Below are 22,964 nucleotides of genomic sequence, written 5' to 3' on the forward strand. Positions count from 1 at the left end.
AAGCCAGCAAGTTTTAGGGAGGGCAGAGAGCAAGAGCTTTGAGAGATGTCAGGGCTGAAGGCACTGGACATCAAAGGTTGTCAAGGTCAAATGTACAAGGCTGGGCCTTCCATCTCTGCCTTAATGATTCTTCACTAGTGCATCTTCACTCCATCCATGGTTAATCACAAGAAATGATTATTCCTTTCTCCCTCATTAACTAAATGATTGCTTTGTCATTTATATATTCATAGAATATAGATGACCTGTGAAGTTTTGCCAAATTCTGCTTTTTATATTAGCTTATAAAATCTTGAGTCCATTTCTTACAGATTGGGTCAGACACTGGCTATGGGTTTTCTATCATCAGATGAAAGGTCATGTCCACTGCCATCAGGGTTTCTGTTCCAGAGCAGATTGCCACTTGCTAATACAAGTGAACAAAGCATACAATCTGGCAGTAGAATGATGTGATCAGTGATTTTCTCCTAAGCCTTTATTCCTTGTTACCACAGTATTTTTATGCCTGAGGGACAAACTGATGGTCTAGAAATTAAAAGCCAGACCCTGTTAATTGCTACTTTTTCTTCACCTCTCAAGTTGAATGTGATAAATCTGATAAAATCAGAGACATCTAGTGCCCTTTGAGAAAAAGATGAGCAGCGAGTGACAGATGAAGTTCCCCAGCTCCCCAACGACTTACAGGCAAGTGTAGATCATATTTATCTTTGATTTAAAATTAGAGTTCAGAATCAGGTCACTTATCTTTTTGCTCAGTGAAGACTCCTCAGCCACCAAGTTTTTCTGTAATCTTCCCTATTGGGAGGGAAGTTAAGGGGTCATTACTATCTAGGGAGATGAGGGAACCAACCACAAGATCATGTTTTTTCAAATCTCTCTCTCAGTCCAGACCAGCTCTTTGTTGCATTTCTAGGAAAGGGGATTCAAGCAATTAGAGAATAAATCTTTCCTTCAGAAAGGTGTTCTAGGGCTCTGACTTTTGGGTATATCAAAGGAAGATTAAACTGATTCAGATCAGCAGAGATTATCACATCAGAACCCTTGTATATTACACAAGATTCATTCCTCAAAAAAAAAAGTTAGGTGAAAATTGTTATATAAAATTAAATTGTTTTGAAAATAACCATTTTAATTTCAGGACATTTTAATTTCAGTGAATGTCAGGAAACAAACTTAAGTAAGGCTTAACCTAAAGTTATATTTAAAGTCTACATCTTTGAAACTAAGGGGAATGTGGTTACAAATTGTTGTGCTTTCTTTGAAACACTATAGGCAACAGCATTATTGAAAAAGCCTCCTACAGAAGAGAGTGACCATAGGTCAGCTATTCACAGTAATGAATCATCCTGCAGCTTGCCATCTATTCTGAATGACAATAGTGCAATAAAGGAAGCAAAACCCCCTCTGAGGCTCAACAGTGTTCTTACAAGGGAACAAGGTAACTATTGTTAAAAGTCCGTCCACAGCAAAAGGCATTCAGAGTCAATACTAACATCCTCTTTCTCAAGGCTTATCTATAAAACACAACTAACTAGAGGGTATTTTTGGTTTTGAGATGCATAATATTTGTTTTATGCCACCTTCCAATAGATACTTCTGTTCTGGTTTAACTGGAATGGGAAATCTAGTTATAGGTCTGTAGTCCTGTTGTATTTCTAATAAAATAAGTATTTTAATTTACAAACAGTCATACTCGCAAGACACTATGTTAGAAATGAACTGTATAACTTGGGAGGAAAGGAATTGGCAGGGAGGGAAAGTGGGAGAAAATGAGGGAGGGGGTAACACTATTTGACAAGAAATGTCTGTATATCACCTTTACAATAAAATAAAATTTAAAAAAAGTTATGAATCTTAACAAATCTAATCACTTGGCAGTACTCCTCAGACAAACAGTGAACTAACCAAACCCAGTAAGTGGAGACAGTGAAAATAAAGGAAATGACCATTAAAACAGCCCAGATGCCCCACAGTAGATGAGTGGATCCAAAAAATGTGGTTCTTATATACAATGGAATTTTACACAGCCATTTTAGAAAGAATAAAATAATGTCATTTTCAGGGAAATGGATGGAACTAGAACAAATCATGTTAAGTGCGGTAAGCCAAGCTCCAGAGAAACAAATGTTGCATGTTCTCTCTATGTAGAAGTTAGATCTAGAATACAGTAGGATATGACAAATTATTAAGAATTGTAGATACTCAGACACAGGATACCAAAAGAAGATAGTCTTAGGAGAGAAACACAAAAGTACAATTCCTAAGTACTCTTCATATTTATATAAAATAATATACATACTGAAACTAACTTCAGGATATGGAAACAAAAGACTTTTTTTAAGTTGTTAGTTTTTGATGATTCAGTCCTCTTTACCTTTTGTATGGTGTATTCCTGTGTATATCTTTAGGAAGGTGGGGGGGGGAGGCACTCAGAACTTGAGAGATAAAGGGTGAAAAGTGTAGTAGTGGAGCTCACTGATGAAAGTGAACTATACAGCTCCTGAGTGGAGATAGGAGGAAGGGAATGGGAGAGAATGAGGGAACAGAAGACACTGCACAAAAGGAAATGTACTTATTACCTGACTCATGTAAATAATTCATCTGTACATCACCTCTATAATAACAATAAAGTAATTTTTTAGAAAAAGAAATGGCCATTAAACTCTCAAATATGAGGCAGGGGGTGTAGATCAGTGGTAGAGGGCTTGCCTTGAGTTTGTAAGGCCCTCTATTTAATGCCCAGCATCAAGGAGAGTGAAAATCTGTTTCATAACTTAGATGTATCTTCTTATTATGTGTGCAATTTTCAGATGTTTCAAGTGACTGTGGAGATGAGAGCAAGGAAGAAAGCATCTCTGCAAAAGTTCCAATGACAGGTAAAGCTGTTGTTGCCTGACCATTTCAAAGTACATAATCAGAACATTCAGTGGTTTGTGGGGTCCACTGAGAGCCAGTATATTTAACTACTGCTTACTAAAGCAGGAGATGAATCATAAGAAGTAACATATAAGCTACTAAGCTACCTTAACATACACTACAGTGTCCCATGAGCTCTTCCTTATGATGTTATACATTTATACCTGTAAATGTCTTTCATAGTGCAACCTTTCAGCACCTGCATCTGTGTGAGAACAGTCAGTCTCCCAATGGAACACCTAGGGAGGATATGACAAATCATAGATGCGTCTGATTTTACTTTTTTCTTTCCTATAGTAATTGAGAGTATGAGCAGGGAAAAACAAAGTGCCACACAGAAAGCTTTCCTGTGCCTCAGTTACTTTAAGAATTTTACCAGTCAGGCTTCATCAATACCTATTAAGATTTCCATGCCTGTATTAGGTGTGTTTAGATGGAATCTGAATGATATCATTACTTATTTTAGGTTTAGAATACCAACAGCAGTAATTAGTATTCTGAACAGAGTCTTATTTGTTGTTCATCTAAATTTAGTAGTACCTTATTTTGTAAAGTGCTGTGCTACTTCATTATAAATTCAAAGATTTGACTTTAAATATTTATGCAAGTAAATACACCATTGCCTGGAGGTACATGCATCTGCATATGTGGTAATTTGCTCTTGTTTATAAGAAGAAAAGAATGGCTTGCTTATATGACAATGCAGTTCATGGCACGATGAAATTTTTTTAGCTCAGTTTCTATAATGAACTCTAATTTTGAAAAAGGAGTTTATGGCAAAGCAATTATTGTATGTATTATGTGCCATACTATTTTCCAAAATACAGAGATTTTATTTTCTTTTAAAAATATTTCTTTTAAAAATATTTTTTCCAGCCTGTTTATATTTTACATTGTTGAGAAAATGGTATGGGTGTCTTCTTGATTATTTTTATTACTAGGAGAAATATAAAAAATTCCCAAACTGTAGATAATCAAATCATTTGGCTATCTTTTCTTTGTATTTACCTTTGAATATAGAAGTATCTAATGGCCTGTGAATTTATTTCATTTAGAATAATAAAAGTTTATTCTTGTAAGCCTACAATTATAAAGATCATGCCATTAACCTTGAAATTACCTAATTGTTCATTCTTACTTCTATTTTCAGTATGCTTTACAGTCTTCCTTGCTGTGGTGGGTGGCACTACCAGCCTTAGTGGAAATGCTAAGGGAGAAGATAGTTGAGTATAAGGTTTTAAATCTTTCTTTGTTTCATGCAGAAGTGTGATATACCTAGGAGTAATCCGGGCTTTTTGGCAACAAGATTTTTAAAGAAATTGTAATTTCAGCAACCTGCCAATCAAAGTTTAAAAGATAATATTTTTGTCTGTTGCATTTCAAAGCATTAGACACACAAAAGATAGGTATGGAGAACATGGGGGGAAAAAACTTAGTAAAGCCCTTTTCTTATTATGACATCATGCCCTCATCCTCCAGTCTCCACCCTTAGACTTCCCATGATATTCATCTTGGAAGGCCCTGTGTACCTTTGTTGTTAAATAGCACTTGTATCTATAATTGCTGCTACTTTGGTATCTGAAGTTTTTGACCACCATTCCTTTATTATTTTTTGTGTCTTTGGCGTAATTATAGAGATATGGCTTTTGGGGAGAGCAAAGCAAGTAGATAGTTTGACTTCAAATAAGGTCTACCCATCTGTTTATATTAGTTCTCTTGGAGTTTCCTGTTTGTGTGGGTTGTATTTCTTCGTTAATATTAAAAGGAAAAGCCTGTTCCAGAGGCTGTCCCCTAGGGTGTGAGGGGGTATGACAGCCTAGCCTAAGCTTTGACATTAGCATCAGTGTCTCACCTCCTGCTTTGTTTCTCCACCCCACTAAGCTTCTATGTAGGGGAAGCAAATGTTCTATCTGACAGGATGATTTAAAGTTTAAGTGAGATCATGCACCTGAAAATGCCAAACAGATACTAGATGCTCAATGTATATTATCTTTAATATATTATAATAATATGTGGATATTAGTAGCATTATTGGTCTTTTGTACTAGGTCCCATAATCTCTAACACTTCTAAATTCGTATCATATAGTTAAGAGGACCTTCACAAAGCAAACTCAACTGAGAAAAGAAGCAGGGAGACTACTTTCAAATGAGATGTCTGGTTATGCTAGTGTAGATGTTAGGATTGAAAGCTATTTTTAAAAAGCTGTTCCATGGCTGGGAAGTTGGCTCAGTGGTAGAGTACTTGCCTAGCATGCATGAAGCCCTGGTTCGATTCCTCAGTACCACATAAACAGAAAAAGCCAGAAGTGGCCCTGTGGCTCAAGTGGTAGAGCGCTAGCCTTGAGCAAAAAGAAGCATTAAAGACAGTGCTCAGGTCATGAGTTCAAGCCCAGGACTGGCAAAAAAAAAAAAAAAGCTGTTCCATGAATCCACTGAAGGTTATAGTAGTTATCTAGCAACTCAGAAATATGGTCACTTCTTCATTGTGTGTCCCTCTAGCTGTGTCTGCTTTGCCGCCATGCCAGAGAGAAAGGAAAGCTGAGGTGAAATCCAGGGCAGATACAGGAAGTTGATGAAGGTATACTGTTTGGAGGACATTTAACCTAAGAAGGGCGCAGTAACTATCTTTAGACATTTGAGAGACTACAGCCTACAAGGCTGGGAATTGGTTGGCTGTAATGATAGGATATAGTTCAGCAGCAAAATAATTTTGTAGCTCTTTATTTCAGCCAAACCAAGGTAGGTGTCTTCAAGGTATGAGATTCTGTGTTTGGAAGATAGCAGAAACTATGAATCTCTTAACAAGAACACTTTCTTTTTCTGGGACCTGACATTTCTTCCACTGCTGAGATTTTAATTCTTCTTCTGTCCTAAAGGAATCAAATATACCAACATTCTTATAACTTCATTTCCCTTTAACTGCTCAATGTCTCAAAACTTAGGCAGAGATGCTCATCCTTAAAAGAGATTGCTATTTCTACAAAAGGGTGCTTTGTTAATCATCATTGTAAAAGGGGTGAGTTTCCTCTGCTAAGACTTGCAGGTTGTACTGAAAGGAATGCCCTGTAAAGTAGGCCAGAGCTGAGCATGCCTAGGGCCCTGAGACCACCTACACATTATAGAGCATGCCGATTGATATGTCCTAAAAACACCCAGGGCAGTAGGAAAGTGATGCTGCACAAGATTATAAGAGAAGATCTTCCTTTGAGTTACTTATACCCATAAGGTGACATTCCCTGCACTGGCAATTTCATTTATATTTACACTAAATTTACTTTCAGCACTAGATTTCACTTTTTGCAAATAATACAGTTTGTACTGCATATAATAAAATCCAAAACTGACACAGTATCTGGCACAGAGTGGACACTTAATTTGTCAAACAAATGAATAAAAATGGAGACATTAAGGAGTCCCTTTAAATGCTTGTTGATTCAATCCAGCATGCTACCTCTTTCAGTCATTCACTCCACTACCACTTTTCCCACCCCACGTGCCCATCCTGGCAAAACTCATCTCTTTAAGCTCCATGTGAAAAGGGCTCTCAGCTTTTATCTCAAGAGGATTAAGCTTCTAAGAAGGTCCATTCAGTCTCATTCTTTTGACACCAGTTCTCTTGGTCAAGCTGTGTTGAAAGTGGTTGCCTTACTGTACCATTCCTCACTGATACTCTGAAATTTTCCAGGGCACCCTGAGGCATCCATATAGAATTTTTTCCAGGAGATCAACGTAGATTTGCAAGTTGCCACTTGGAGTCCTAGAAACTGCCTCCCCAAATACTCTTATTATTGCTGGATGAGTTTGTTTGTTTGTTTGGCAGTACTGGAGGTTGACCTTTACTCCTCAAGCTTTCTAGGCAGGCATTCTACCACTTGGGCCACTCAACTATCTCCTTTTTCAGCTGGTTATTTCTGAGATGAGGTCTTGACTTATTTCATATGCCAACCTGTACTACAGTTTTCCTATTTGTGCTTCCTTGAATAGCTGCGGATGACAGGCACAGGATACTTATTGATATGTGCCCAGCATTTATGTTTTCCTTGTTGCTGGGATAACAGGTGTGCACCCCCATGCCAAGCCACTGGTTGAGATGGAGTCTCTTGAATTTTTATGACCAATGTGCTTTGATCCATGAGCCTCAATTTTTGCTTTCCAAGTAAATAGGATTGTAGGCTTGAGCCACTATACTGGTATCATTATTGCTAGAGTTTTATATCAAGTTGACAAAGAAATGAAAATATGCAATAGCCAGGTTGCTATTAATGGCTGGATTTATCTTGGGAAAAACGTCTCCAGTGACAACTTTGAGCTACCAATATATAGTGACATATCATTGCAAGTACCTAGAGTTTACTATGGATGTGCTTCAACTGTTTTGTTCCAGAGTGCTTTATTGATGAGAATTAATATAGGAAGTGGTGCTGTGGCTCGAGGTAGAGCGCTCCTTGAGCTGAAGAGCTGAGGGACAGCGCCCAGGCCCAGAGTTCAAGCCCCACGACCGACAAAACAAAACAAAACAAAAAACAAACAAAAACCTAGATAAAAGAGAATTAATATAGACCTGCTATAATTTGGACTGGGAACTTTCAAATTGTATAACACCAGGGACCACCACATGCTGCAGAATTGTCCACCGCAGTACATATGGCCCTACATCTGAGGTAGAGGTCAGCCTGCTGGGGCCTCTTCCATGGGGCCTGCTACTCACTGCTTACAGTAGCAAGAATTCCTCATTACATTGTAGGGTGGTAGGGTTTATTTATTTAAAGTGGCCTTTCTCAAGACTGCTGTTGACTAGAGGATTCTACACTCAAGAGCATGAAATTATCTATACTGAGAGTCCACAGTGATTGTACAGTAGAATCCCATGTGGATTCCTTTGACCAAGTCACTTAATTAATAGCTAAATAGCATCTGGGGATTAGGGTTGTGTGTGACCCAGAATGTTTATAACATATCCAATTGAATTTCCAGGTTTGAGAACTATGGAACTCAAGTCTTCAAAGCTTTTGTTGTGAAAGAATTTTATTGTGGGTAGGTGACTGAAATGGAGAGAAGAGATTAGGATTGGTTATTTTAAGAAAGTCAGGGAGCATATTGTTTTCCTAAAACTATTATAGCCAAGTGCCATAAACCAAGTTAAGCATAGTATTGTACATTTGCAGTCCCATACACTTGCAGTCCCAACTACTGAAGGGGCTGAGTTAGGTGGATTGCTCAAGCCCAGAAGTTGGAAGCCAGCCTGGCAGCAGAGTATCAAAAGCAAAGTACCACAGTTTAAAATTAACAGAAATTTATTCCCTCATAGTTTCGGTGCAGAATTCTGAAACCAAGGTATCAGCAAGGGCTTGCTCCTTCAGAAGGCTCTAGAGAATTCTTCCTTCCCATTTCCACCTCTTGTGGCTCCTAGCTTATGGTAGCAGGGCTTCAGTGTCTGCACCCATCTTCATATTACTTTCTTTTCTGTGTCTACTCCTCTAATTAAAGGATATCAGTCAGGCACCAGTGACTTACACTGGTAATCCTACCTACTGTAATCCTAGATTGCAGGCCAGAGCCAGCCTAGGCAAGAAAGTCTGTGAAACTCTTACCTTCAATTAACTACCAAAAAGCCAGAAGTGGAGCTGTGTCTCAAGTGGTAGAGCACTAGCCTTGAGCAGAAAAGCTCAGGGACAGCTCCCAGGCCTTGAGTTCAAGCCCCATGACAGGAAAAAGGAAAAAAGAATAGCAGCCTGGATTTAGTGCCCACAGTAAATACAGAATGATTTCATCTCGATCTCCTTAGCTAATCGATCTGTAAGAACTTATCTCAAATAATGTCATTATTTATGATTCTTTTTGTTATATGGGTTTTCAAGTACCACTGTTAAAAAATATTGTTTTCAAAAACCTGTTTAGCTGCCAGGCATTAGTGGCTCATACCTATAATCCTAGCTACTCAGGAGGCTGAGATCTGAGGATCACAGTTCAAAGCTGGCCCAGGCAGGAAAGTCTGTGAGACTCTTACCTCCAATTAAGCACCAGAATAATGGAAATGGCACTGTGGCTCAAAGTGGTAGCTTTGAACAAAAGGAGTTCAGGAACAGTGCCCAGACCCCAACTTCAAGCTCCATTACTGACAAAAACAAACAAAAACCAAAACTCTTGAGGACTGGTGGTATAGCTCATTACTACTGCACATGTTATTAGCATGCATGAGACATAGGGTTTGAGCACTGGTAAAAAGAGAAGCTATATAGTTATGCTAATAAAATATACTTTCTAATCAAGATTACTCAATCTTTGAAACATTATAGGTTCAATGAGTTTGAGACTTGAAAATTTACCTCCCATGATTAAACAATGGAAAATGAGAAGTAGTATGATTATAAATTTTCATAGGAAATACAGTCATTTCTTCGATATGTAAAGGACTGTTTCTAAGACCTACTTGGATACCAAAATCTGTTCAAGCTCATGTCCTTTATATATAAAATGGTTAGTATTTGCATATAATGTACACATATCTTCCCCACAATACTTTAAATCATCTCCAGATTACTTATAATACCTAGTACAATGTAAATGCTACACAAATTGTCATTATACTGTATTGTTTAAGAAATAATGACAAAGATAAAAGTACAACAGTACAAACACATCCCTTTTCCTCTAGCAATTGCAATCTGCTTGGTTGGATCTATAGATGTGAAGCTGAGAATAGTCAAATGTGATACCCTCAAAACTGTTTTAGTTCATCCTAGGAACATTCATTAAACATAGGTTATAAGCCGGGTATTAGTGGCTCACGCCTGTAATCCTAGCTACTCAGAAGGCTGAGATCTGAGGATCGCTGTTCAAAACCAGCTGGGGCAGGAAAGTCCATGAGATGACTTTTCTCTCCAGTTAACCACCAGAAAACCGGAAGTGGCACTGTGGCTCAAGTGGTAGAGCAATCGCCTTGAGCTCAGGTACAACACCCAGGCCCACAGTTGAAGCCCCATGACCAAAAAAAAAAAATTTATATATATATATATATATATATATATGCATATATATATACACACACACACACACACACACACACACACATATATGTTATAAGCTTTGCATTGTTTTCAGGTTTAATTGTTGAGTTGCTTTGAAGAAATTAAGACTAGAATGTAAGTATCTGTTTTCTGATGTAGCCCTATACAGTTCATGTGAATTCAGATTTTCTTTTGCATCAGCCCTCTTGATGAGACCACAAAGAGGAATTTTGGCAGTAGATTTATAGGCCTGAGTCTTCTAGTGGAGTTCAGTTTAAAACAAGAAGTCAGGATATGAAAATTCTCATTATGGATCAAAACCTATGCATATCTGACATTCACAAAGACTTGTGACCTTTGTTTTAAGTTCTAAATGTGGATGCATTTTTTTGTTTGTTTTTTAGAACTGCAAAAGCATCATATCCTAATTTTTTTTTGTTTCACTTGAGATTATTAGAGGAGACATGGATTTTCAATGATAATATGCATCTTTTTTACTAATTTAAGAAATACAGCTAATACTTTTTACAGAAGCAACTGATTTTGCTGCATCAGCAACACATCTAATATAACATGAAAAAGACACACATGTGTAGTGATGGCACTAGAAAATTAATTTCTACCCACTTCATATAGGAATAGTACTTGTGCTTCCTTACTTGAAGATGCCCAGTTCTTTGTTGGTTCAAGGTCAATTTTTCAAGTTGTTTGCTTCTTTGTTATTCCTTTCCGGGCTCAAGTCTTTTTTTTTAATTTTTATTTTTTCATTAAGGATTTCTGCAAAAGCGATGGGCAGCTTTCCCTGTCACCAGACAACCCTTAGTGGATGGTGAACCACATGTTTATCTGGCTCTTGTAATGGGTTGTTAAAAGAACTTGTTCATAAGATATTTTCTTTTTATTTGTAGATTTAGAAGTATTTTAGCAGGTGTACATTTACATATAAAAGAGAATAAAAGATAAGAAGTTGAGGCTTTTTCTTTTCCCTCAACCTCACCTCTCCTACCTCTTTATTCAGCATGTTTTCCGGGTTTTTTTCCTCTCTAGCTGTGTCTATAGTAGTTTCTAACACAAAATGATTATCAGAAAGAAAAAAATAGTCTTAGTGATCCTTCAGTACTTTGCACAAAGATGATTGGATTCTGGCAGCTATGTAACAAAGTAGGGAAAAATATATTGATTTCATTGGGTCCTAAGTCAGGAATTAATAGGATAAATTTTAATCTCTTAGAGCTGGATACTGCACAGAAGGGGGACCCCTTGCTTTTTTATGTTTTAAACTGCAATGTTTTCTACTTTTTAAAACTAAGAGTTGACACAGATTTGCATAAATAATAGATGTTTGACTGAGATTCAGGAACTGAAAGCTTGAGAATACATGTGTATTTGTTTTGTATACAAGAACTTTGCAGCTGAAATAATTGGATCCTTCAGAAGTGTTTGCTTTGTCTAATCATTTTTTGCTACTTAATAGTTTTCCAAGTGTCTAACATTACTAATAGGAGGAACTATTTCTCGTGAGTTCTTTTGACACAGGCTAGAAAATTACATAAAGCCTTTAACTACCACTCAGACCTCAAAATTTCAGACTTACAGCTTACCTGCAGCTGAAAAGACTATATTTTTCCCCTTGGAAACATGAACGATGGTCCGTTCTCCTTTAGCATAAGTAGTTCACATGTTTGCCCCAAAACAGGTCCATCAGTTTGTCTTTTTTGCACCCTGATGTTGGCATCTTAAGTCTTCCAGGAAGTTTCAAGAGGATGTTACAATACTTTAAGAACCGCTAGCAAAAAGTACACTCTTGCCTCCAAAGAGTCTGAAACCAATCCACTACTTAAAAATCTTCATACAGCTGTTGGAGCCTCCCTTGATAATGTTTTGGGGTCGCAACCCTTTCAATGAGAAAGCTTTTCTAGCATCTAGCTTCTATTCTTTGCCTGTAGTTTTCCCGTAAGTGTTCTTGTGCCACTTTCAGTAAACATAAAAATTGCTACTAACATCTAGTTTTTAAGATACAAATATGTTCTTTTTGGCCTATATGTGCTTTACTTAAAGAAAAATAAGGCAAAAGTCTGGCAAGATTAAGCTTACTTTCCTACCTGGCATCAGTTGCCTACCACCAGAGATCAGCTATTCTCTGAAGACTGTCTTCAGAGCTTTCTTTTCCCATTCAAACCACCCAGCCAGAGTGACTTCTTGTTTTGGTCATGCTGGGGTTCAGACTCAGCCCTTGAGCTTGTGGCACTACTAATTTGTGGTACCTGCTTGGACCAGGAGTCATCTCCTCCCTGTCCAGTCATTTGTAGTATTGGTGTTTTTAACCCTTTTCCAACCTTGTTTCTACACATGCTGTCTATCCTAAAAACAGGCCCAATTAATTTTGGTTTTCCTACTTAGATTATCTTACAAGTTTGGTTCTGATGCATCTGACCCACAATATAACTGACCCTTTTCCTCCAGCTGGTTTCATTTCTGAGGACCTACCCCAGTTACCATTGATTCCTCCAAATGAATGTACTTCATCCTCACACTTTTTAAACTTCACTTTGTTCTTAAACCATTGGAAGAAGCATACTGGAGTCTGGGGTGGATAGGCAGGTAATGTGTCCAGCAGTCCTCAGCCTGGCCACTCCTTTATTCTCAGGTTAGAGTAGCCACATTCTAGATAAACATGTTTTTTCCTGGTGGTTTCCAGTGACTCTGATTGAAAGAGGGTCACAGAAAGTTTAAAGATGCAGTACCAGTAAGGAGCCTGGTTGGAAGGGTTGGTCTTGGTGGAATGGGACAAGAAAGATCCTCTAGAACTGTTGGTTAGCAGAATCTGTTTCATTGGAAGGAAAGCCTGATGACAGGACCCAAGTCTTTTAGGAAGGAAGGAAGGAAAGAGCCAAGAGTGGTATATGCCTGTAATCCTAGCACTTGGGTGGCTGAAACAGAAGGATTAAGAAATAGATACTAGCTTGGTCTACACAGCATGTCTCCATCTCAGAATAATCAAAGAAAGGTTAAGTAGAAGATGATAAGGTGGCGAAGGAGGAGGAGCAGAAGAAAGAGGAAGACAGGTAAGAGTCTAGAATAGAAAGCATGAGATCCATGGAAAGGTTGATCTTTTCCAGAGTGTTGTTCAAAGACATTTTACAATTTTCCAGGAGTCTTAGTCTTAGCCACATGGCTAATTTTCTCCCTTGCTAGATTACAAGCAGCTATCTTATGTTCGGCAAGAATGTTTAATTCCCACCAATCTGAAATTACCTCAAGACCACTAACTTGATATTTCTTAAGAAAATCTTCTTCTGAGAGCCAGAGGTCAGAATTGTTCTTATTATGAAAATCAGGAGAGCTTTTTCCTGGATCAGATAACTTAAGAAAATCATGAGAGGAATTGTGAACTTCAGTCCAGCTGCCTGCCTAGAACCAGGAGTCTCAGCTGGTCGAGTAGCTGCTCCCTTTTTTATGCTTTTTTACCTTCTATCTTTGAATGTAAAAATACCATGTGGTCATTAGGACCTGAACGTTTAGCCTACAAACTGAAATTTTTTCTGGCTGAGTTTTTAAAATACACCTTTTCAGCTAGGTATGGTGGCTCATGCCTACCTTGGCAGCTGAGATTAGAAAGATTTCAAGGTCTACTCAATCAAAAAGTGTTCAAGACCTCCATATCAATCAATCAGAAGTTGGTCTTGGGACTGGGAATATGGCTTATTGGTAGAGTGCCTGCCTAGCATGCATGAAGCCCTGGGTTCAATTCATCAGTACCACAGAAAGAGAAAAAGGTCAAAAGTGGACTGTGTCTCAAGTGGTAGAGTGCTAGCCTTGAGCACAACAAAGCTCAGGATCAAAGCCCTGGCCCTGAGTTCAAGCCCCAAGATTGGCAAAAAAAAAAAAAAAAAGGCTGGTCTTGGTGGTGCATGCCTGTGATTCCAACTACAAAGGAAGTGCAAATAGGAGGATCTGGTGCTGGCAAAAAGCATGGTTTTCAGGACTGAAGATATCACTCAAGGCATAAACCATTTACCTAGTAAGTGCCAGAACTCAAGTGCTGAATTCAAATCCAAGTATCTCAACAGGGGAGAGGAGAAAAACTTTTCACCACTTTTACCCTGCTTCTTTGCCACTAGAATCAGACACTTTGTCTTTGCTTTTATGAATACATTCTTCTTCCCCCAAATCATCTAATAACACTTCTGAAAAATGTGGATGTAGGATTAATTGGAAAATGTTGCAGGACATTTGGGGAGCCATCCTTTACCAGGAAGCACTTTTTGTCCAGACAAGTCCTTACATTGTGTACCTTGTAGATACAGACACAGACCACACAAACAGTACTGTACATGGTATTTTCTAAATTCAATTACATTTCTTAAAATAGTAGTTCCATAACACTAAGCTGTTTTACAATCTAGTAATGTTAAAAAGTATTGCATTGGAGCTTATTATCTCTAGAGTTAAAAGAGCCCCCACCCCGATCTGTACATATTTTAATTATATAGCATTTAATATTGCCAAGTATCATACTCATTAAAATATTATCTTTAGTTATACAAAGGAGTTTCAATTTAACATGTCAAGTTATGAATACAGTGCATCTTGATCAATGTCACCCCTTCAATCATTCTCCCCCAAGATGCTCAAGTTACTCCTTTTTAACCTGATTGATTCTCAAAAAGGCAAGATAAGTTATATTTTATTGTTCTATTCAATGATAGTCTTAATCCAGTAATAAAGGACTCACGGTTAAGATCTTAAAGCTAGCTAAAGCAGAAATTCAACCAGTTTCTCATGTTGACTGCAGAACTCCCTTTGTGGCCATGTTGAAAATGTGAAAAGGGATACTGTTTTGTTTTGTCTATGCTAAAATTTGAATTCTCCATCCTCCATTTTATTTAGGTATCCTCAAGACTTACGGAAATGGGAAAGTTGTGTCATTTGAGTCCTTTACATAATTTGTTTACTTCCACAGAATAGCTTTCAGCAGACATTGTTAGAAGCCCTCAGGGCCAAGGGAGTCCTATGGACATGAGCCAGGTTTGGCTGCTGCTGGTATCACTGGGCATCTGGGATTTAATCTCTGCAAGCACACTCCTCCCTTTCTTTCCCATTGGGGTAGATTTTATCAGCTGTGGAATACAGAATTTACCATGTTGCTATTGTGCTTCCTGATTCTCTCATTATTCACCAGTTTCTCTCCCAGAGAGCAGCACTGCAGTGTGGGAGCTGGAGAGCAAGAGCAAGAGGTGCTCTTGAGTGACCTGACCCAACTATCAAGTTTCTGCTTATTCCTATAATGGCTTTTGCATGGCTTGGAAAGGAAAGAAACCATTGATTTGGAAACTTTTTAAACAATGAATTTAAATTTGCTATCTCAGATAAACTGTTACAGTTCATCTTTATTAAAACCTACTAGGTTCATTTACTTATATTTGCAGAATTTCTAAAAAGGTAACAGTTCAAAAATAATTTTCACTCATTTAAGAAGAGTTAACTTCAGCCAGGCACTGCTGAAGTGGCTCATGCCTGTAATCCTGTCTATTCGGGAGGCTGAGATCTGAAAATTGCGGTCCAAAACCAGCCTGGGCAGGAAAAGCCATGAAACTTTTTTTTTTTTTTTTGTCAGTCCGTGGAGCTTGAACTCTGGGCTTGGGCGCTGTCCCTGCACTCTTCAGCTCAAGGCGAGTGCTCTACTGCTTGAGCCACTGCGCCACTTCTGGTTTTCTAGTGGTTTAGTGGAGATAAGAGTCTCATGGACTTTCCTGCCCAGGCTGGCTTTGAACCACGATCCTCAGATCTCAGCATCCTGAGTAGCTAGGGTTACAGGCGTGAGCCACTGGCACCTGGCTTGCCATGACAAAAAGTGTTAACTTTATAGGAGAGATTTTAAGAAACCTCTCTGAATAGTAGAAAATTCAATATTTCTATTTTTGTTGTTGTTGTTAATCCATAGAAACAAAGACCTACCAGTCGCTGAAGAAATCTACCCTCCTGGATAATACAAATCAAATTGAAGAGAAATTTCAAAAGGACTATGCTTCAGCACCACAATTTTCAAGTAAGTAAGAGCAGATTCATTACTTGACCCCAGTATCTGGGGACAAGCAGGCATTTGGAAGAGCCCTTCCTTCTGGGTATTTGGGGCCCAGCATGGCATAGCCCCAAGAGACCCCTAGATTTTGCTTGCCATATCACAAGACTTGTCATTAACCACTACAAGAGATGCCCCAGATTTCTTGTCTAACCTACATTAAGTAGGCAGAGCTGTGTCCAAACTGACCTCCTTCAACTAGAATGTTGGGAGAGTTGCGGTTCTTACAATGAAAAAATTGTAAGTCCCAGGAAAACTAAATTATAAACTTTAAATGTAGTTTCTTTAAGGTTTTTGTTTTATTTATAATTTTGTTTTCTTACTTGTTTTCTTTGTTGTACATTTATTATTTTCATTGGCTTTCCTTTTATTACATATTCTTTTAGTATATTGATTAATGCTACACAAATAGATGATTAATATAGAAGAAAATACACATCACTGCATTTATTTTTTATATAACCATAATACTATAATATTTCTTCTCAGAGTTAGACAATGATTTCTTAATATCATATAATTTCTGGATTATATTTAGATTTTCTAATAGTCTCAAATACATTATTTCTCAAAGAAGTTTTTCAAGGGACATAGGTATGGTGCATCAGAGCTACCTGATTTTGGAGAACAAATTCCTAGATAAATTTCTATAGAGCTGGTATAGTCTTTTGCTATGAAATTCACTTATTTGAGTTGTTTTGAGGATGAAGTGAGCTATTGCAGTCCTAGAACAGGGCCTGGGGTGAAACGCTCTCAGGGAGGGCCCATCTTGTGGTGGTTATCATACAAATATAGTCATCATAGTTTGGTGAGGTATGAGCAGGGCCTCTGTCCTAAAGGCAGTCATCACTTTGGAAAGTTGTAATATTAGCTGAGTCTTAAGCATCCTCTCCCATAAGTCTTTCCCCATCATCAGTGAATAAGAACCCAACGGATGCGGTTTTTTTTTTCCTCCTATCATTAATGTATGACTATATAGTTTTTTCATTTGTTTAAAAGGGAGAGCCAGAGCATCCCCTTCTGACCATAATGAGTGTTGGGGAAATAAATGGCAAAGACAAGGTATAGCACAGAGGAAGGCTTCACTTGGATGACAACCAATCCCTCACAAGAAGTATACTTGGAAACTATCTAGCATCTTTAGAAAGAACAAGACAATTAACCACTCACAGGTCAGGGAAGGCAGTAGTTCCAGGTACCTCATTTTGCCAGTATTCTCAGACTCCTTGCACCAAAAGAGGCCATCCAAAGAGACACGCTCTATTGCAGACTTTAGAGTAAGCTGCTACCTTCTCCCCAGGTGGCCTTGTTCACCAGGAGGGTCAGGGAAAGGAGTATTCACCACTTTCCTTTCACAGATAATCAAAGGCCCAAACAAAAGTCAACCTTGAAAACTAAGCTTTTTTTTTTTTTTTTCCAAATGAGGCATTAAAAAAAAAAAGCCATTTTGAACATACAAACTTCAAATAGCATAGATAGAAAAGTCAAATGCTATTAATAAGATACTACTATGACATCTTGGCTACCTTTTTAACAAATTCTATAAAGTGATCCACTTACTAATCTAAAAGTAAATTTGAGTTCCTCTGAGGATTTTACATACTCCTTCAAATAGTATTGTGTTATTCAAAAGTGTAGTTATTGGGCTGGGAAGGTGGCTCAGTGGTAGAGCGCTTGCCTTGCATGCATGAGGCCCTGGGTTCGATTCCTCAGCACCACATAAGCAAAAAGAAAAAAGCCGGAAGTGGTGCTGTGGCTCAAGTGGTAGAGTGCTAGCCTTAAATTGAAGAGCTGAGGGACAGCACCCAGGCCCAGAGTTCAGGCCCCCCAACCAGACACCCCCCCCAAAAAAAAAGTGTAGTTATTTAAAAGACTCTCTATAGCAAGAATCTGTCTGAGGACATGCTTTCTTTTCTGCAGGATAGTGTTAAGGAGGTAGCATCTCAGCAACACCTCTAAGAAAGAGGGTATTCTGTAATTATTTAAATTTTACTTCATTCTAAAAAGAAGCTACCTAAATGCTAATAAGGTCTTCGAGGGACTTAGCTTCTGAAGCATGACATGTCACTGCTGAATTCTTGGTTCCATCTCTCATCCTTTCAGTGGATGAAGAAATGTGCTTATTTTTCATAGAGGCAGAAGATATCAACCCAGGCCAGAGAATTTATCTGTTTGGAATATTGAACTATATAGAACTGTTTAAAAATTAATTTTTGGCTGGGTGTAGTGGCACATACCCATAATCCCAGTAATTGAAAAGCTACAGCAGAGAGATCACAAGTTCAGAGCCTTACCTGAGCTGAGATCACAACTGGATCACAAGTTCAAGGCTATTATTAGGAGATTCTGTCTCAAGGTGGGAAAAAGGTAGTTTCTGAAGTCTCAGACACAGAGATATTTGTCTTGATTCACCATTATTGTTTATGCAGTCATGACATTAAAAGAAAAGCTCTTTTAATTAAAAAATTATGTGTTGAGCCAGGCACTGGTGTCTCATACTTGTAGTCCTAGCCATTCAGGAGGCTGGGGTCTGAGGATTGCAGTTCAAAGCCAACTGGGCAGGAAAGTCCATGAGACTTATCTCCAGTTAACCACGGAAATGCCAGAAATGGAGCTGTGGCTCAAGTGATAGTGCCATCATCCTTGAACACAAAAGCTAAAGGACAGCACCCATACCTTGAGTTCAAGCCCCAGCACTGGCACCAAAAATTAAGGATTTAATATCAACTAATACAATTTCTGTTTCTCTAATTTACAGAGACTCAGTTTAGATTTTCCAACTTTACAATGGTACAAAAATGATACCATTTACTATTCACAGTAGTGAATATTATTTAACCATGAAAATATTATTTAGCCATGAAAAATATTATTTAGCCATGAAAAGATGATATTCTATTATTTGTATCAATGGAACTAGAAGACATAATATTACATGAAATAAACAGACTCAGAAAGATACATTCCTCTTGTTCTTACTCATGTCTGGATGTTAAAAAATAGTTGATCAAAACATACAAAAGTGACTTCTAGAGGCTAGGAATCAGGGATAAATGGGAAATTAGGTAATGAGAAGTTAGTTAATAGGTGTGATAGGAGTAATAAGTTTAACTCTTCTACAGAACAGTAGAGAAACTATAGCTCACCAGGATCTTATACATTTTATTAAATAGAAGAGAGATACTCAAAAGCTTCACAGGAAATGTTAATTACATTAATTTCATCATTATATATATCTAGAAATATTGCATTGTATCCTCTAATATATAGAATTAATTATATTACAAGTTTCAGTGTTTAACAAGATAGATCTGTTAACTACCTGGTTTTGACATTACATACTGTATATATATATCAACTTACAGCAGTATACACCTTAAATTTGTAGAGTGAAAATAAGTTTTAAAAGTATTCAATAAAACCCATACTTGGAATTTTGATCATTTCCTAGACTAGCAATTTGAGGGAGATATTTTCTCCATGCTGGGCAGTGGCAGTGAGCTGCAGACCCCAGTCAGCCATGCCATCATGAGAGTAGACTCCAGTAATGGACAGTGCAGTCTGTTGGTTGCAATGTTGTTCAGTACGTCAGGCACTTTTGACTGATGATATTTTTTAACTTATGATGAGTCTACTGAACATTGTAAGTTGAGAAAGATTTATACTTCCTTTATTTAAGTTATTGTGGGACATAAATTATGCAAAAAAACCTTTAAATAAATTATCTCATTCTTTTCTCTAGTTTTTATTGTGTTAAACTTTTCTGTGTGTGGTATTGGGGTTTGAACTCAGGGTCTTTTGCGTGCCAGCTAGTGATCTGGCCAGTTGAGCTATGCCTCCAGCCTGCTTTTTTCTGCTTATTTTGGAGATGGAATCTACTGACCTTTTCTGCCTGGGCTGCCTTGGAACTGAGATTCACTACGGTCCTCCATATCTCAGCCTCCAAAACAGCTAGGATTACAAGTGTGAGCCACTAGCCTTGGACTTGTATTAAACTTTTAAATCATTTATTTTAAATTTTGTTTTTTCCAGGAGTATATTTCAAAGCTATAAATTTATATCTAGTTATTGATTTATCTGTATCCCACAAGTTTTGTTTTTACAATTCTTTCAAATTGTACATACCTAAATATACTATAATTTTTGTTATGAATTTTCCTTCAATTTGCAGTATCCTTATAAGCATGTTGACTTCTAATTTATTAGAATTTTGCATAGACAACATAATTTGAGTGCTGTAAATTTAAAAAATATATTACTATTAAGCATATTAATAATTTATTTTCATTTATTCATAAGTGAAATGATACTTTACAGTTTGTGTAGTCAAGCACCCCTAGACTCAATTCCCTCATTCCATACTGAAATGAAACTGTGTTTTGAAAGATTCCAAATTTTCTAGTTTTATAATCACACAAAATACTTCTGATGGTTTCTATTGGACTGTACATTATCTTCCCACCTCTGCTCTCTGATCCTGGAGACGACTTCCTTAAACTCCAAAAAGAACTAGGAAGCCAACTGGGAAGGTGAAGGGAAACTTCATAAGAGTCACAGGTAGTAGTGGAGCTATGTGCTCTCAACTTAAGATCTCTCCCCCCACTTCCTCCCCCTGACACAGACTTCACTATTAGAGAAGCAGTGTGCCTGTTTCGTGTATTTTCTGAGTAGATATTTTAGGTCTCTGCATTTAGACCTGTCCCGTATACCTCGAACCTTAGTTTTCATATTCCAGAGTTCTTGGCCTTTTAAACATGTTGCAGACATATTGTGGAGAATTGCTTTGCAGCAGAGGTGATGTGTAGGCAAACTGGATACAGGTTAGAAACTTTGCATAACTGCCATGTATTCTCTATCTGGCATCTAGGCTGACTGCCACTTATGAACACTCAAGGCTGAAACTAGTCAGAAAGCAAAGATCAGGGAATCTCCCATGAGGTAGAAACAGTGGAGTTACTCCATTCCCCCAAGCTTGACGGAAAGAGATATTGTAACTCCTCTTCCTTGCCCTTTTCAGGCTGAGATGGTAGTCTTGCTGGTTTTCAGTGGAGATTCATTCTCCTCTGTGGGGTAGAAAATAGAGGACTTGGCAAAGGAGTGCAGGGGTGGTGGGGTGAGTCACTGTCATCCAGGAGTGTCAGTATTTCTGACACTTGGTTCCCAGGATCCATTATCTTGGTGAGCCATTGCTGCCCGTGGGTCATACAGTGCAAGTTGTCTTGTACCATGTGCCACATTAAAGATCCATGTGCATGTGTGTGCATCTTGGTCATTTAAAATAGAGTTTGTCGGGTGAGTTTATTTTCTACTTCATGTTGCTTCTGTTGAAGTATCACAAGGAAATCCCGCCATTTCCTGTTAGTATCCTGTCAGTATTTCATCCCTCGCCTCCAGCTCCCATGACTTCTGTGGCATCTTACTCTGTTGGCTTTTGTTTTACCAAAGTTCCTGAGAGGCCACTTTTTGTCTATTTGTTTCATTGCTGCCTGGCAGCTAAGACTCACTCTCCCTGTTTGTGCTTATCACAGGTTTGAACATTGGCAGCAGCACATTCAAGACAAAGACAACTCACAACATTGCTTCAGAAGCTAGTTTTTCATCTAGTGAAGGAAGTCCTTTGTCAAGGTAAAGTCCTGAAAGCCTTTCTGAATAGCAGCAGCAAGATGAGAAATGTCAGTCCACAATGAATTAAACTCTGGCGCTGCATTATTTTGTTGTGTTACTTGATGAAGGGTTATGATTTGGGTTTTTGTTTATCTAAAAAGCAGTTGAAACTTTAGTCTACCTTTGAAAATATTTGCACCAGAGCCAAGTATTGTATTGCAGCTGTTGTTTCCTTGGTTTAAGACTCAATTGACACCTCAGTGAACCACAAATTAGCGTCTACAGCTGCTCGCAGTAGGGCTGCTTAGAGACACACAATGGAGGTTGTCAGTAAAAGGGCAGAGAGAAAACATCAGGCCTTGCCTTAAAAGAAATAAAGTGCTATATTTCTTTCTGAGATGTCTGATAGATAAACTAGTAATTGTGGATATAGTATTTGTATTCTTGTTTTTTCTAAGTATTTAGGCTAGCTTTCTCTTTTCTGATACTTTCTTGTTTTATTTCCTGAAAGAACAATTTTTTCTTTTCACATTTGTTAAACCATAGCACTTGCAGGTTTTTTAAGCATTGATAACTGATTTGGGTGCTGAATTTGTTAACAACATACAATACTAATCATACAGTGGCTTCAAGCTACCAAGAAAGAATTTAAGAGATGAAATGGAAACAATCATCTGATGAAATACCTACCATTTTACTTTGGGCTAACTACCATTTAAAACAGCACAGTAAGTTCTCTTGGTGATAGTGTTGCTCATTAAAATGATATCCATTAGATGATTGTATTACACCTAAATTTACTACTTGACCTTGATCAAATTTTAAAACAGGACGTTTACATTTCTAATGATACATTGTAATGTTCTGTAACATTAAATGATCTCATTCAGAAATATTACAATGAAATGAAAATGGGAGGAGGGACACTTTCATTTATGTTTTATAAAAGTATCACAATTTTTTTAGGACCTAGAACATTTAAATGAGATTCATTTTACAAAATTCTTACTTTCAGAAATGATGAGTATCCAAAATCAATATTTAATTATCAGAAATAATTATATTTAATATCTGGCTTTCCATCCATATTGTTGGAGAAATTGGGTGATAACTGGATTCAGAAGTGTTTTAAGTATCACATCGTCATGATAATATGATAAATTCAAGTTTTTGGTCTTCTAAAAGAATTTTAATTTAAAGGCCAGTCATTTCTACAGATAGTTTTCAGGGTATAATGTTATCGTTCAGCTTAAAAAAGGATTTCTAAAGGGATTTATTATTTAATAGTTATCTCATTATTAGAGATATTAACAAAACAAGTTCATCTTTCTCAGGGAGCTTCTTTTTAAAAAC

General features: G+C 37.6%; 1 protein-coding gene across 1 annotated transcript in view; it reads left to right on the forward strand.

Moving 5' to 3' along the window:
- Nucleotides 1–22,964, forward strand: part of Kiz (kizuna centrosomal protein) — a 90,042-nt gene that overhangs the window by 60,303 nt on the left and 6,775 nt on the right. The window contains exons 8-11 of the mRNA XM_042666511.1: nucleotides 1,273–1,438; nucleotides 2,811–2,876; nucleotides 15,870–15,974; nucleotides 21,536–21,632. Of these exons, the coding sequence (XP_042522445.1) occupies nucleotides 1,273–1,438; nucleotides 2,811–2,876; nucleotides 15,870–15,974; nucleotides 21,536–21,632 (434 nt within the window). The remainder of the gene's footprint in view (nucleotides 1–1,272; nucleotides 1,439–2,810; nucleotides 2,877–15,869; nucleotides 15,975–21,535; nucleotides 21,633–22,964) is intronic.

This window comes from Dipodomys spectabilis, unplaced genomic scaffold (assembly GCF_019054845.1).
Source record: "Dipodomys spectabilis isolate Male_0828 unplaced genomic scaffold, ASM1905484v1 ptg000365l, whole genome shotgun sequence".
Classification (NCBI taxonomy): Eukaryota; Metazoa; Chordata; class Mammalia; order Rodentia; family Heteromyidae; genus Dipodomys; species Dipodomys spectabilis.